Here is a 15,107-nt window from a genome sequence, read left to right as displayed (position 1 = left end):
GATTTTATTTGCACTTTATGCCATTATTTATATTTATTTTTAGTTATTTCCATTTAAATTAAATGCAGATTTTGCATTGTTCTAAATTCTTTTCTATTTAAATCAGTCGCCTTTTTTTACTTTTATTTTTAAAGCACTTTAAATTTCCTGGTGCATGAAAAGTGCTGTTTAAATAAATCTGAATTGCCTTGTTTGTTAAAATCTATCTATCTATCTGTCTATCTATCTATCTATCTATCTATCTGTCTGTCTGTCTGTCTGTCTGTCTGTCTGTCTGTCTGTCTGTCTGTCTGTCTGTCTGTCTATCTATCTATCTATCTATCTATCTGTCTGTCTGTCTGTCTGTCTGTCTGTCTGTCTGTCTGTCTGTCTATCTATCTATCTGTCTGTCTGTCTGTCTGTCTATCTGTCTGTCTGTCTGTCTGTCTGTCTGTCTGTCTGTCTATCTATCTATCTATCTATCTATCTATCAGGTTACTTTCATTTATTGTCACTGCAGCCTTTGTTACTGCATTTTTTTCTCTGTGTTCTCATTCTCTTATCAGTTCCCATTGTGACATCGTCTTGAAACGAGTCTGTGTTTGTGTAGACGTAATGACCTATCTCATTATTCCTTCAGTATTCCTACAGTATTCCTACAGCATGCTGCTTTTTAAAACAGCACCACAGGACCTTGTGTGATCGGGACATTGTGTCCGTTCCTGCAGACCCGCCTGTTTTCTCGTCGTTAGCGCTGTCTCTCTGAATGCGCACTGTGGGGCATAAACTTCTGCTGGGCTTTTTATGGGCCAAATTACAGCGGTACGTGTCTGATTAATTGGTTCCACTGGAGCTGAGTAATTGTGCACGGTTCCACCATCAGTAAGAGCAGGCTAGGCCACAGAGCAGAGCCCATGCAGGGTCTGGGGCTCTGCTCTTGCTGGGGAACCGAACTACATGGCAGTAGAAGCACTTGTGGCAGCCTTGAGGTTTCTAATTGGCTGGAGGATGATGAATGAGGCTGTGTGTGTGTGTTTGTTTGGGTGTGGGCTGAAGTGTGACACCACACACATGTAGTTTATAGTAATGCACACAAACATAGGTTATAATAATGTGCACAAACGTAGTTTATAGCAAACATAATCGTGTAGTTTACTCCGCTCCACCCCCTTTGTTTCTCATCAGTTTTTGTTTGGTTGCTTGTTCATTTGTTTCTGTATCTTTTCCCTGATAAATAGAGGCAGTAAATAGAGAATTCTTTGTGCTGGGTACCTGATCCTCTGCTGCTGTGACAGCGTGTGTTTCTTATCGGATGTGGGCTCTGGAGTGTAGTGACGTTCCTCGTTAGTCATGACAGAAGAGCCACGCTAAGCCACGTTTTATCAATGCGTTTTAGACAGCGATGCAGTTTAGACTCCTCATTGGGTGTGAATGGAAATGCATCAAAAACAAATCTGAATTTGGATAAAAGACACAATATCTCCCTTTAAGGGCTTTCCAGACCTGCAGCTGGAGTTATGCCAGAGAGCTGCTCAGTTTTGTTGTTTTAGCCCAGAGGAACACATCATGTGTTTTGTGTGATAATGTCCGGGGCTAGACTTGTGTTAGTTTTTCTAGCCATATTCGTATGCAGCGGTGACCCCCTGACCTGGATTCTTATCTCTGTTCTCAGTGAGATGTTTCCAGATGTGAAGCTTATGACGGGGACAAGGGAACTGGCTCGGAGTCTCACCTGGTTCATGTTGGACAGGCTTGTAATTAAACTCCTAAATGTGTTGGATGGTTTCTGTGACATGCATTATCGCTCCAGACTCTGAATGATGTGTGTGTGTGTGTGTGTTAGTCTACATTTAAACATCAGAATGAAATGGTCAAGGCAGTTTTGAGTTTATACTTTGTCTGAGCAGATTTTGTGTTCATACAGGTCGTGAGTGTGAAGAAATTTGTCACAATAATAATAATAATAATAATAATAATAATGATGATAATAATAATAACAATAATGATAACAATGATAGTAATAATAATAAGAAGAATAACAACAACAATAATAATGATGATGATAATAATAATAATAATAATAATAATAATAATAATAATAATAATAATGATGATAATAAGCAGGTGTTATGGGCATTGTTATATGGCAGACAAAATTTAAAGTGATACCTGCTATACCGGATAATACAGAATGTTTTATGGAACACTTTGGGTCCCTGGTTAAGGGAGCAATTCATCGATCAATTTATTGATCGATTGTTTGGTTGATCGATTGGTTGATCGATTGTGATGGTGGCTGTCATCCAGGAGGGTTTAATGTGCGCTTTGGGTGCCTTGCCAGGGAGCTGCTCTTTGGTCTGGTCGCCGGAGCTCACGGTTTCCTCATGTCTGTCGTGGGTTTGCATCCTGCATAGGGTGGCTGCATTCAGCCTTCTTCACAAAGGCGCTTTGTTTGTGTTTCACTTCTCAGAATTCAAGAAATTGAAAATATGAGCTCCATGAGTCACAAGGTTTTTGGTGTTTTCTGTGTGTTCAGTGAGAGGTCTCTCACCAGCCTGAGTCTTCACTCATTCAGACTTCTCTGGCTAAAAAAAAATCATTCCAGTGGAAAACATGTTTGAAAATGAATCTGGGATCTGCTTATCGCAGCTTCTTGCAAACACAACAGTTTGAGAGCTCAAAGCCGTATTATCCAACGGCGATCTGCAATGACGACGTAGTCTCGTATGACGTGGCGACCTGTCAGAATAAACCCCTTCAACAGGGCTGTTTTGGGTGGATGGAAGGATGGATGCATAGAGGAATGAATGGATGAGTATTTATTCATTTCTCACATCTTGGCGTTTACTATTCAAAATCTGTGTCTGAGATGTGGTGGAGCCGCATTCAATATAACAAACAAACAACAAACAAACAAAACTCAGTATTGTGTTGAATCCAACAAAGTTTCCCCATTCATGGGTATTGGCAGCTAATATGTTTCAGCATTTTATGTGATATGTGATTTATGAGATTAAATGTATAATTAAATATAAACCTAATATTATTTTATTAATTACTATTATCAAATATATCTTTAAATCTAAATTAAATGTAATTTATTAACAAGTTCACTAATGTACTGTAATTTACTGTTAAATGCAGAGTGTCACTAACCTTCCTGCAGTCATGTAGGTGAACAGAGGATAATTGGACTTTTTAAGTGGCTGATTACTGAATGTGAACTAGACTCTTCGTCGGGGTGTAGAAGACACTGTGAGTGTTTCGAGCTTGAAGTGGCTCACGGCACCAGCTGCTTCTGGGAGAGGTGAGGAGTGGGTTCTGGGAATCGGAGAGCCCATATTTTACACTTCCTGCTCAGTGCCTACAGGCTCCTCTTCCTCTGCATCATCTCCTGTGATGGGGGGTGTGTTTGTGGTAGGCTTCTCCTCCTTCTCCTTATTTCCAGTGCTGTGGGGCATTTGTAACAGGCTCCTCCTCCTCATCTCCTGTGCTGGGGAGGTATGTTTGTGACAGGCTCCTCCTACTCCTCAGGCCCTCAGACACATCAGCCATGGCAGGTTTGCTCTTCACAGGTCAGAGATGCCTCTGTTTAGCAGGAACACACATCAGAGATGCCTCTGTGTAGACAGGAACACACATCAGAGATGTTTATGTTTAGCAGGAACACAGGTCAGAAGTCTCTGTTTAGCAGGAACACAGGTTAGATGTCTCTGTTTAGCAGGAACACAGATGCCTCTGTTTAGACAAGAACACACATCAGAGATGCCTCTGTTTAGCAGGAACACAGGTCAGAGATGCCTCTGTTTAGACAAGAACACACATCAGAGATGCCTCTGTTTAGCAGGAACACAGGTCAGAGATATCTTGGCTCTGATGCTTTTATCTGAAGCGACTTACAATTCTGACTGAGTACATCATGAGTAACTGAAGGTTAAGGGTCTTGCTCAGGGGCTCAATAGTGTCAGCATGGCAGTGGTGGGGCTTGAACCAGCAACCTTCTGCCACAACCCCCACTGACTTTTCCTAGATTCAAACCAGCAGGTCTGACTAAAATCCAGACTTGCAGGGCTTTTGCGAACATCCTGGCCTCAGTAATACTGGCATGACATCCAAGTCATCAGCTGTCTCTGCTAGCGATGCCAAAGTCACGGACCGGTGCACCGCTCTCAAAAAACGATTTTTTCTAAATAGGAGCATAATTGTACATTAATAAAGGTGGGTTTGTTTTGGGGCTATTTATTCTTCTTTTGAGCACAGAGCTCGTGAGTTCCAGGCATGCCTGTGCATCTGCAACAGGGTGGAGGGGGGTGGGGAACCCCAGGGAAGGCGCCATCCACCTCCAAGGCAGGGGAAGGCCGTCTCTCCTCCTCGCTCCAAGCCTGAGAGGAGGAACAGGCGGTTAAAAATAAAGAGCCATCTTTGGGCGAGTTAGGGTGTGACGGGTTGAAATTGCTGGCTGAGCTGTCCGCACTGAGCGTGTGGCGGACCAGTTCACGGCTCCTCCCGCGCAAGTTCCTTCTGTAGCTCCGCGCAGCTGCTTTTAAGTGGGAGTTGTTTTCTTTAGCCGCCGGCCATTGAGGCCATCCGCTCTCCACCGCGGAAGTCCTTCCGCATTCCTGCCGTACTGCTCTGATGGTTCACGTGTCGGGCAGGAACAGCGGCAAGCATGTGAGTGTATGCGATTTGCACATGTGAGCGTGCGACATGGGCAGGTGACCACTGCAGTCTGTGAGTCTCTCATGGCGGTCGCTCAACTGGCCGTGTCTCGGATGGTCCCTCTGGGAGCAGCTCTGTCTGTCTAAGACTAAAATATGAAGGGGGATATGAAGGTTGCTAGAGGGAAATGTTTTGCTGTAGAAAAAAAAAGCAAATGTTTACCAACTGACCTGTATGTGCTGCAGCTAGAAAAGTGTAGTGATAGCTGCTCTTTCAGTGCCAGGAAACCTACGAGTCTTTTGTCCATGTGGTTCGTATGACACTCAGAACTGACAGTGAGTCCTGGCGGGTCCTGGCGAGTCCTGGAGGGTCCTGGTTGGTCCTGGCGGGTCCTGGTAGGTCTTGGTGTCTTGGTGCTGGTGATTAGTATGCGTTTTGGTGATTGCTGTGCTCCTGTAGTTCTACAGTATTACCAGACGAGGATCCATGCATTGATCCAAGCCCTTAAACTATCACCAGGGAGGAATGATAATATCAGTCTGATACTCACATCTGATAACTGCTAAAATGCTCATACCCTGGGGATACTGATGTATTGTATCCAGGACACTGTAGTGTATAGTGAGTGTTTAAAAATAAGATGTAACCTTTAGTGACATGAATATCTAAATATAAGCACAGGTGATGAGTGTCTCAAACACCGTTTCTCTGGACGTCTCTTTCTCGCTTTCTATACATACACACACACACACACACACACACACACACACACATATATATATATATATATATATATATATATATATATATATATATATATATATATATATATATATATATATATATATATGATACGTGGTTTTACATATAGTTTTACATATAGTCACGTGACGGCCCCGCCCCTCCTCAAACGTCTTGGTATGTGCGTGTGTTCGTCTGTGTTGCCACGCCCTTTTGTGTCGTCCACCTGTTCTTTATTATGTGTAATCCTCTTGTGTGTATATATGTCTCTTGTGTTGTAGTATGTGTTGTTGGTGTTTGAAAGGTATTTAGTGAGGTGTGCAGTGTTAGATGTGTTGTCTGTGTTAAATAAAAACATATGTTTAAACGTGCCCCTACTCTGCATCCTGTTAGCCTCGAATCGTCACACACATTTTATATATATATATATATATATATATATATATACACGCAGAGAGAGAGAGAGAAAGAGAGAGAGAGAGAGAGAGATTTAAAAATGTAGTACACAGAGTTTCCAGAGGTCCAGGATGTTTAGGACTGAGGTCTTTCATCAGTTGTGCAAGCAAAGTGCTTTTGAATAGTAGGAAGAGACAGTTTATATATTAAAGTAGATGTTTAAATCATAACATTCATTACACGGGGTTATAAAATTCCAAGAGTGTAGATGAGAGAGATTTCTTAGAGTTTCCTAATTTCATTGTTGCCATAGCAACAACTGGCAATGCAAACAGATATGTCATTAATGCAGCATCCAGTAGTGTCAAGATGCATCGCCATTGGAAACGACAATCCTTCATTCTGATGGTCTGAAGGTGTTCAACTGTCATGTTATGGCCCCACCCCCTCCTCAAACGTCTTGTATGTGTGTGTGTGTGTGTGTGTGTGTGTGTGTTTGTCCATGTTGCCACACCCTCTGGTGTCGTCCACCTGTTTGGCATTATGTGTAATCGTCTTTAGTGTATATACATCTCCTGTGTCGTAGTGTGTTTGTTGGTGTTTGAGGTGTGCACAAGGTATGTGCTGTGATAGATGTGTCGTCTGTATGTCGCAATAAAACGTATATTTGAACGTGCCCCTTCTCTGCATCCTGTTTGCCTCGTCACGTCACATGAACACACCAATCAGCGAGTCTTCTCTGGGTTCTCCAGTGTAAAGCTAATTACATCACTTACAAGTAATACAGCAGACAACATATATATGGGACCTTGAAAAGGTATTTGCAGTAATTACAGCGAAAGATGGTCCCACAAAGTATTGAGGCAGGGGGGCTGAATACAAATACACACCACACTTTCCAGATTTTTATTTATAAAAACATTTTAAAACAACATATCATATTCTTTTCACTTCACAATTACTCACTACTTTGTGTTGGTTTAGTTCAAGGGGTATGAACACTTTTTCAAGGCCATGTATAGACACTGTTTTTATAGTGTGTGTATATATATATATATAGTATTTGGTTAGTATTCCGTTTCATATGAGTTGGATATTCCATTGTAAACCCATAGCCATTGATATGTAATTGAACCCCCCCCCCACACACACACACACACACACACCCAGTGGGTATGTGGGTCACTTGGGAAGGAAGTTTTCCCCTGAGACTGTATAATGTGAATGTGTAAAGAGCGCATTAGTGAGCTCAGGCTCTGATGTTGCACCAGAAGGCCTGGCTCACAATTAACATTCCAGTTTCTCCCAGTGGTGTTCACTGGGGGTTGAGGATCCTCCACACCAAACTCCTCAAACCACGTCTTCACAGCCCATTACTGTGCACAGGGGTGCAGTCCTGCCGGAAAAGGAAAGTACCTTCCCCAAACTGCAGACCCAAAGATGGAAGCATGTAGCTGTCTAAAATATCTCAGAGAAGTACAATTACCGTCCCCCATCATCAAGGGAAGGAAGTGACCAGGGTCATGGCCCCAGAAACAGCCCCCGGTCATTAACCTCCTCCACCAGTGTTTGCTCTTGGCACTGAGCCTTGGTACTGTTCCCGTATGTAGACAGCGTTCTGCTGCCATCTGCCAAGCCCAGATTTGACCATCACACTGCCAGATAGTGAAGCCTGATTCATCACCCCAGAGAGCAGCTGGTCATATATATAGTGAATATATAGATTTGTTGATCGGAGTGGCAGCCTTTCTGAAGTCAGGGTTGGTCAGTCCTGGACGCTGATCTGTGTAGTCAGGGTTGGTCAGTTCTGGATGCTGGTCTGCGGTGTGTGTAGTCAGGGTTGGTCAGTCCTGGATGCTGGTCTGTGGTGTGTGTAGTCAAGGTTGGTCAGTTCTGGATGCTGGTATGCGGTGTGTGTAGTCAGGGTTGGTCAGTCCTGGACGCTGGTCTGTCATGGTGTCCTGGAAGCTGGGCTGTAGTGTGTGTAGTGAGGGTTGGTCAGACCTGAACGCTGGTCTGTGGTGTGTGTAGTCAAGGTTGGTCAGTTCTGGATGCTGGTATGCGGTGTGTGTAGTCAGGGTTGGTCAGTCCTGGACGCTGGTCTGTCATGGTGTCCTGGACGCTGGGCTGTAGTGTGTGTAGTCAGGGTTGGTCAGCCCTGGACGCTAGTCTGTCATGGTTTCCTGGACTCTGGTCTGTCATGGTGTCCTGGACGCTGGTCTGTGGTGTGTGTAGTCAGGGTTGGTCAGTTCTGGATGCTGGTCTGTGGTGTGTGTAGTCAGGGTTGGTCAGTCCTGGACGCTGGTCTGCGGTGTGTGTAGTCAGGGTTGGTCAGTCCTGGACGCTGGTCTGCGGTGTGTGTAGTCAGGGTTGGTCAGTCCTGGACGCTGGTCTGCGGTGTGTGTAGTAATGCCCAGGACTAAATCTGCAGTCTCTTCTTATTAGTTTCGGTGTCCTGTTCTCTGTTCATGCTGGTTTTAGTGTTTTAGTATAAGTCAGGTTTCATAAAGTGTTGGTTTGTTTCTTGTCTGCTCTGTAAGCTGGGAAAGGCAGCCATGGCTGTGTGATGTGTCTGTCTCCAGCCTTTAGCAGAAAATTCATCTGTGCAAACATGGAGAAAAACACAACGTAACCACGCCATCTTGGTTTCACAAGGTAATCCACACCAAATTATACAAACCATGGAACAAACAGCAAAAAAACCCAACCTTTTAGTAAAATAACAGAATAACATTCAGAACACGACTTCCCTGGAGATCTGTAGTGCAGATAATATGCATTGAATATGCAATATAAGCACTTTACGAGGACTGTAATAAAACTGCGCCTTTTTACTCAAAGTTCATCTAAAACCATTTTAAATCAGTCTGTCTGTTATATTGTAGTGTGGTTGCTCTTCTCACATTAAAGCTTTTAAACACAATCGCTGCCTTGCACTTAAAGTGGAGCTGTAAGGAACAGCACTGTAAGCTAATGCTATGTGTTCATTTAGTATTACTGCCTTTAGTAGCAGACGAATAATATGAACATTATGGATTCATTACAGAGGAACATTTTGTTCTAGTTGCATCTTAGGCAGCCTGGATGGAAGATTTGTGTGTAGAATTGGGTGACGTATATTCAGCTTTAACTGAGAATAACGCTTCTTAAAATGATCTTAGCCACCTCGTTAACAGCAGCTGAGCTGAAAAGCTGACAACCACCACTGAAGACAAGACGCAGATTCTCAAGAATTTACACAATTCATCTTCATCTGTGTGTAATCCAAGGCCATCTCTCCAATTTCAATAATTGGTATGAATTTTTGGTGAGATTTTGTCATCAAAAATAGAAAACAGATCACTGTGACCATGTGAGTAGCTCATTTAAAAACAAAACATTCCTTCCAAATCACTTCCTTTAGCAGTTTTTTTGTATCATGACACCTCAAATGGTATTTTGTAATCGGAAGGTTGCTGGTTCAAACCCCACCACTGCCAAGCTGCCACTGTTGGGCCCCTGAGCAAGACCCTTAACCCTCAATTACTCAAGTTGTACTCAGTCATAATTGTAAGTTGCTTTGGATAAAAGCGTCAGATAAATGCCATAAATCATTTAAATCATGCTGTGTTTGGCCCAGGAGCATATCAGCTGCTCAACAAACACCTAATGGGTTCTTTCATGGTTCTTCTATTAGCATATTTGTATATACTAATGTGATTTGTTTGTGTGTGTGCTTGCCTGTGTGAGGTATGAACTGTATGACAAATATCCATATGCACATATGCAGAGGTCTAAATGCCATATGAAATGCGGAAAACCTTCCCGTCTCGTCTACTGTATGTGTATCTGGAGAGGCATGTGAATGCCTATGATTGGAGGAATGTGTGTGTGATGTCACAGCAGGGCGTGCAGCGTGCCAGGATGTAGTGAGCCTCAGTTTCACGCGCTCCAGGCGGTGCTGATGGCAGACTGCCGGTGTGTCCACTGAGACCATGGCTGGCTCAGCCCCCCATACAAATCCCCCCCAACCCTCAGGGGTCCTATACGCCATGCAGACATCAGCCTCCACTGCTGTGTATGACTGCCTGTGCTTCCTCTGGTGTGTGGGACACACATTTATGGTAAACGGAGACCTGGTGGGAGTTTTAGCTGGCAGGATTTGGCAACCTCGGGACATGGGTGATTTATTAACATGAAGCGATAGTGTTGTTTGTTTCCTATGCCTGGTCTTAGATGGGTCAGGGTTAGGGTTAGGGTCAGGGTCAGGGTTAGGGTTAGGGTCAGGGTCAGGGTCAGGGTTAGGGTTAGGGTCAGGATCAGGGTTAGGGTCAGGGTCAAGGTTAGGGTCAGGGTTACGGTCAGGTTCAGGGTTAGGATCAGGGTCAGGGTTAGGGTTAAGGTTAGGGTTAACGTACTAAAGGGTCAGGGTTAAGGTTAGGGTTAACGTACTAAAGGGTTAGGGTCAGGGTTAAGGTTAGGGTTAGGGTTAACGTACTAAAGGGTCAAGGTTAGGGTTAGGGTCAGGGTTAGGGTTAGGGTTAACATACTAAAGGGTTAGGGTTAGGGTCAGGGTTAGGGTTAATGTACTAAAGGGTTAGGGTTAGAGTTAAGGTTAGGGTTAAGGTTAAGGTTAGGGTTAAGGTTAGAGTTAGAGTTAGGGTTAGGGTTAACATGTATTAAAGGGTTAGGTTTAGGGTTAAGTCTAGGGTTAAGGTTAAGGTTAGGGTTAGGGTTAGGGTTACATGCACTAAAGGGTTTGGGTTAAGGTTAACGTTAGTGTTAGGTTGTCATACCGTGTTTGTCATTCTGTTGAATTCTCTTCATTCAAAGCAGATTTGGACTTGATTGTCATTTCCAGTGGAGTTGGTACTGACACGAGTTTTTTCACAATAGGGTTGCTTTATCAAAATACAAAATGAGTATGTTGACAACAATCAGCTGATTCGCAGCAGTGGGAGCAGTCTCTATGCCATTGAAGAGGAAGTGTGTTCCTGTTTGTGTTGCTGCTGGAATGCGTACCAAGGGGGCAGGGTTCATACCACGGGATCAGAAGGTCCATGTGAAGAGGGCAGAGGTCATGGAGTCAGGGTGAAGACCCCAACAGCTGCTTTGGTTCAAGCTCATTAGGCTCTTTTTAGATTTGACTCTTTCGATTCAGCTCTTTAGATTCAATTATTTAGATTCGACACTCGAGTCAGTGTTTGTTTTTGTTGCTGTAGACTATGACTAAACAAAGTAGTGACCCCATGTGAAAATTCTCCTCTACATTGTCAGAGATGGCTCAGGGTGCTCGCAGTACGCACAGAGAAATGTTGTGGAATGCTACACTATGCTACAGTATGATAAAATGTGCTACAAGATGCTTCAGTATGTTACAGTATGCTACAATATGCTTCAATGTACTACAGTATGCTACAATATGCTTCAATGTACTACAGTATGCTACAATATGCTACAGTATGATCAAATATGCTACAATATGCTTCAATGTACTACAGTATGCTATAATATGCTTCAATGTACTACAGTATGCTACAATATGCTACAGTATGATCAAATATGCTACAATATGCTTCAATGTACTACAGTATGCTACAATATGCTACAATATGCTACAATATGCTTCAATGTACTACAGTATGCTACAATATGCTTCAATGTACTACAGTATGCATACTTTTTACAGTATCAGTATCACAGAAGCCATTATCGGTGTCAATATCTCAGAGACCAGTATAGGTATTGCAGACTAAGTTCAATATTGCAGATATCGCATATCAGTATTGTACAGGCCAGTATCACAATATCAATTAACAATGTATTGTGCCACCCTGTATCCTGTGAAATGTGTAAATTTACCAAAACCTTCATACTCTCTCCCCCATCTGTCCCACCTCTCTCTCTCTCCTTCAAACACCTCCTTCTCTCTCTCTCTCTCTCCCTCAAACATCTACCTCTCTCTCTCTCTCTCTCTCTCTCTCTCTCTCCCTCAAACATCTACCTCTCTCTCTCCCTCAAACACCTCCTTCTCTCTCTCTCTCCCTCAAACATCTACCTCTCTCTCTCTCTCTATCCCTCAAACACCTCCTTCTCTCTCTCTCTATCTCCCTCAAACACCTCCTTCTCTCTCTCTCTCCCTCAAACACCTACCCCTCTCTCTCTCTCTCTATCCCTCAAACACCTACCCCTCTCTCTCTTTCTCCCTCAAACACCTCCTTCTCTCTCTCTCTCCCTCAAACATCTACCTCTCTCTCTCTCTCCCTCAAACACCTCCTTCTCTCTCTCTCTCCCTCAAACATCTACCTCTCTCTCTCTCTATCCCTCAAACACCTCTCTCTCTCCTTCTCTCTCCCAAACACCCCCTCCCTCTCTCTCCCTCAAACATCTACCTCTGTCTCTCTCTCTCCCTCAAACACCTCCCTCTCTCTCTTTCCCTCAAACACCTCCCTCTCTCTCTTCCTCGCTCTATCTGTAGTTCTTGGTGGCAGACACCCTGTGCCCTGCTTGTTGGCTCCAGGATTAGTGCGCTGTGTCCCGTGGAGGCCCATGGCGTGTCCCGCGTCAGGAAGGCCCCTGACCTGCTACCTCGTCCTGCTCCAGAGCCTGCTCCTGCTCCTGCTGCCCAGGGGAGTACCCTGCGGAGGGGCGGAGGGACCTCCTGAGTCTCCCTGCCACAGAGCTGAGCACCCCTTCATCTCCCACACAGGTGAGCGTCTCCATAAATCTGTTTGGGAGTGAGGAATGTTGCAGTTTTGGGATTCGGCTTTCTTGGTAGCTCGGTGCAGCGACTTGGCGCTAATCGACTGCTAATCGAGTCGTTTGAGTGATACACTACATAATTAAGGTGGGAAATGTCTGACCTCGGCCACGCTAGGGCTCTGCTGGCCGTAGAACGCACGCATTTTTAAAACTGTGATCAAGCCGGGTTAACAAACGTTGTCAGCTGCTCCCGAGGCTGAATTATGCACCGCTGTCTCTCACGCGCTCTGACAATCCCAAATTGTATAATCGATGTAAATAGAAGAGTCAGTCTCAATAAGTAATTCAGCAGTTCAGCAGTTCATCAGGATATCAGACCCTGCGGGCATCCCGCTTGGCTGAGTCTTGGCCGCAAGGTCACTTTCAAGGAAGTACTCCAATATACAGAGACACGGAAGACATGTTTGTGTTTAGGCTGGAGTGGATGGAGGGACTCAGACAGACTTCACTTTACTGCCTTGCTTAAGCGTCCCATATCGCCTCTCTGCGAGGGGACGGACGTCAGACGCCACGGCGCTCAGGGAACAGGGGCAAATTTCCACAGGAATCATGCTGTTATTCATTAACCTTGATACCTGAGTTACCTGAGAGTGTGTGTGTGTGTGTGTGTGTCTGTGTGTGTGTGTGTGTGTGTCTGTGTGTGTGTGTGTGTGTGTGTGTGTGTGTGTATGTGTGAGTGTCTGTGTGTGTGTGTGTGTGTGTGTGAGTGCCTGTGTGTGTGTGTGTGTGTGTGTGTGTGTGAGTGTCTGTGTGTGTGTGAGTGTGTGTGTCTGTGTGTGTCTGGGTGTGTGTGTGTGTGTGGGAGGGGGTTCACAAATATGTATGTGCATGAGCATGTAGGTGTGAGTGGGGTGGTTGGGAGTGTGTATGAGTGTGTGTATGTATGTCTGTGTCACTGTGTGGGGTGGGAGGGTGTGAACATGAGTGTGTGTGTATGTGTGTGTGTAATTGTGCATGTGTGTTTGTGCCCTATGTACCTTTTCAGTGCTTTTCCCTCTCTCCAAACTTACACACACACACACACACACACACACACACACACACACACACACACACACACACACACACACACACACACATATTCAGTCAGAGAAATGTGCTAATGAGGGACTCATTCATCACAAATGCATAGTGAGCAGGGTGGTAATGGCAGCCTAGTCTAGAAGTGCCTGAAAAATCTGTCATCACAACGCCCCCACCCCTCGCTACCCCCCCGCCCAGTCTGCACACAGTCGGAGTACTACAAAAACACAGTCTGGAGGAGCTGTCACACAAAGAGACTGTGTTCGGCACTCTGAACCATCCACGTTTGGAGGTGTGGGCCGTTCTGAAGCCCTGTCGCCCCCGCTGGACTGTGTGGTCATCAGAACTCTCTTCACACATGAGGAAAAACTTTGTCCATACGCCAACCAGCTGCTCGACTGGAATATCATAACCATACACTCACCCCGCAAACAAAAATCCGCTCTCTCACAAAGACATCTTTATGGAGCTTCACGGCTCATGGGATGGAGGCTGTTTTTCCGAGGGCGGGTGGAGTATGGGGGTAGGGGGGTCTCGTCTCCAGTGGGGGGGTCACCTCACACTTTACTAAGTCGACTGGAGGTCAGGGTTGCGTATTGGGTTTGCTTAGACATAGATGGCCAACTACTACATCAAGTGTTAACATCAACCCTAAAAATTGTCTGTGTGTCTGTGTGTGTGTGTGTGTGTGTGTGTGTTTGTGTGTGTGTGTGTGTGAGAGAAGCACTTTGCTTGCACAGCTGATGAAGGACCTCTGTCCTGTTTCTCTGGAAACTCTGTGTACTGCAGTACAATTTTAAATATCTCTACATCTCTTACTACAGTACACTGCAGTTACTCACCTGGAGTCTTAGTTCAGATTTACACACACACACACACACACACACACACACACACACACACACACACGCACGCACGCACACACACACACACCTCCCACTCCCTTTATCTGTTTATAGAAGTTTCTAGAAAGGCAAATGAAAATATAATGTATTATTTTTGTTGTTGTTATATAAGAGCATCACGTAGCTTTAGCATTTCAGGACACCTGAAAACCCAGTTAGGGAAGTGACCAGTGAAGGGATGGATGTCTTTAAAAACCTAGGAGAAGCTGTTCATGTGAAATGTGGTGGTGCAGACACCATTTGTTCTTTTTGTAAAGATGTGTTTTTTCCCTCAGTACCTCAGAGCTCAAACCAGCCAAGAATTCTGGTGGGGTTGACCGGAGGTCTAATAGACATATTTTGGTCACTTTTCTTCAACTGACTTGTAAAATCAAGTCTGTGATCTTGCCGTTGCAGAATTTGAGTCAACCACTGTGAAAAATCGATACAAGAATAATCTGATTTTCTGGGAGTGTATTTGTGAGTCTCAGTCCCCACTGGTCAGCTGTAGTAATGTGAGTCTCAGTGTCCACCATGAGATGCTCTGTCCCCCTCCTTGGTCAGCCGTAGTGATGTGATCTGTCCCCCCACCCCTGGTGGTCTGCTGTAGTGTCACGTGTGGTCGTGCAGAACCACAGGGCAGACTGCATGCAGCTGGTTGGTTCTCTTCTGGGAAGGTAATAC

The 15,107-nt window shown here is 44.7% G+C and overlaps 1 protein-coding gene across 4 annotated transcripts in view; it reads left to right on the top strand.

Annotated features, from left to right (window-relative positions):
• The window catches only part of sema5a (sema domain, seven thrombospondin repeats (type 1 and type 1-like), transmembrane domain (TM) and short cytoplasmic domain, (semaphorin) 5A), a 107,751-nt gene that overhangs the window by 13,249 nt on the left and 79,395 nt on the right, over positions 1-15,107 (top strand). For 3 of the 4 annotated variants that reach the window (XM_035526305.2, XM_035526307.2, XM_081721606.1), the window contains exon 2: positions 12,233-12,463. In XM_035526305.2, coding sequence (XP_035382198.1) covers positions 12,304-12,463 — 160 coding nt within the window. In that variant the 5' untranslated portion in view covers positions 12,233-12,303. Of the gene's footprint in view, positions 1-1,651; positions 1,734-12,232; positions 12,464-15,107 lie in introns of all 4 variants that reach the window. The other variant, XM_035526306.2, reaches the window with a different exon arrangement.

This window comes from Electrophorus electricus, chromosome 1 (assembly GCF_041902795.1).
Source record: "Electrophorus electricus isolate QZ-2024a chromosome 1, ASM4190279v1, whole genome shotgun sequence".
NCBI lineage: Eukaryota > Metazoa > Chordata > Actinopteri > Gymnotiformes > Gymnotidae > Electrophorus > Electrophorus electricus.
The sequence above is the reverse complement of the archived record's forward strand: the minus strand, read 5'-3'. Positions and strand labels throughout refer to the sequence as shown.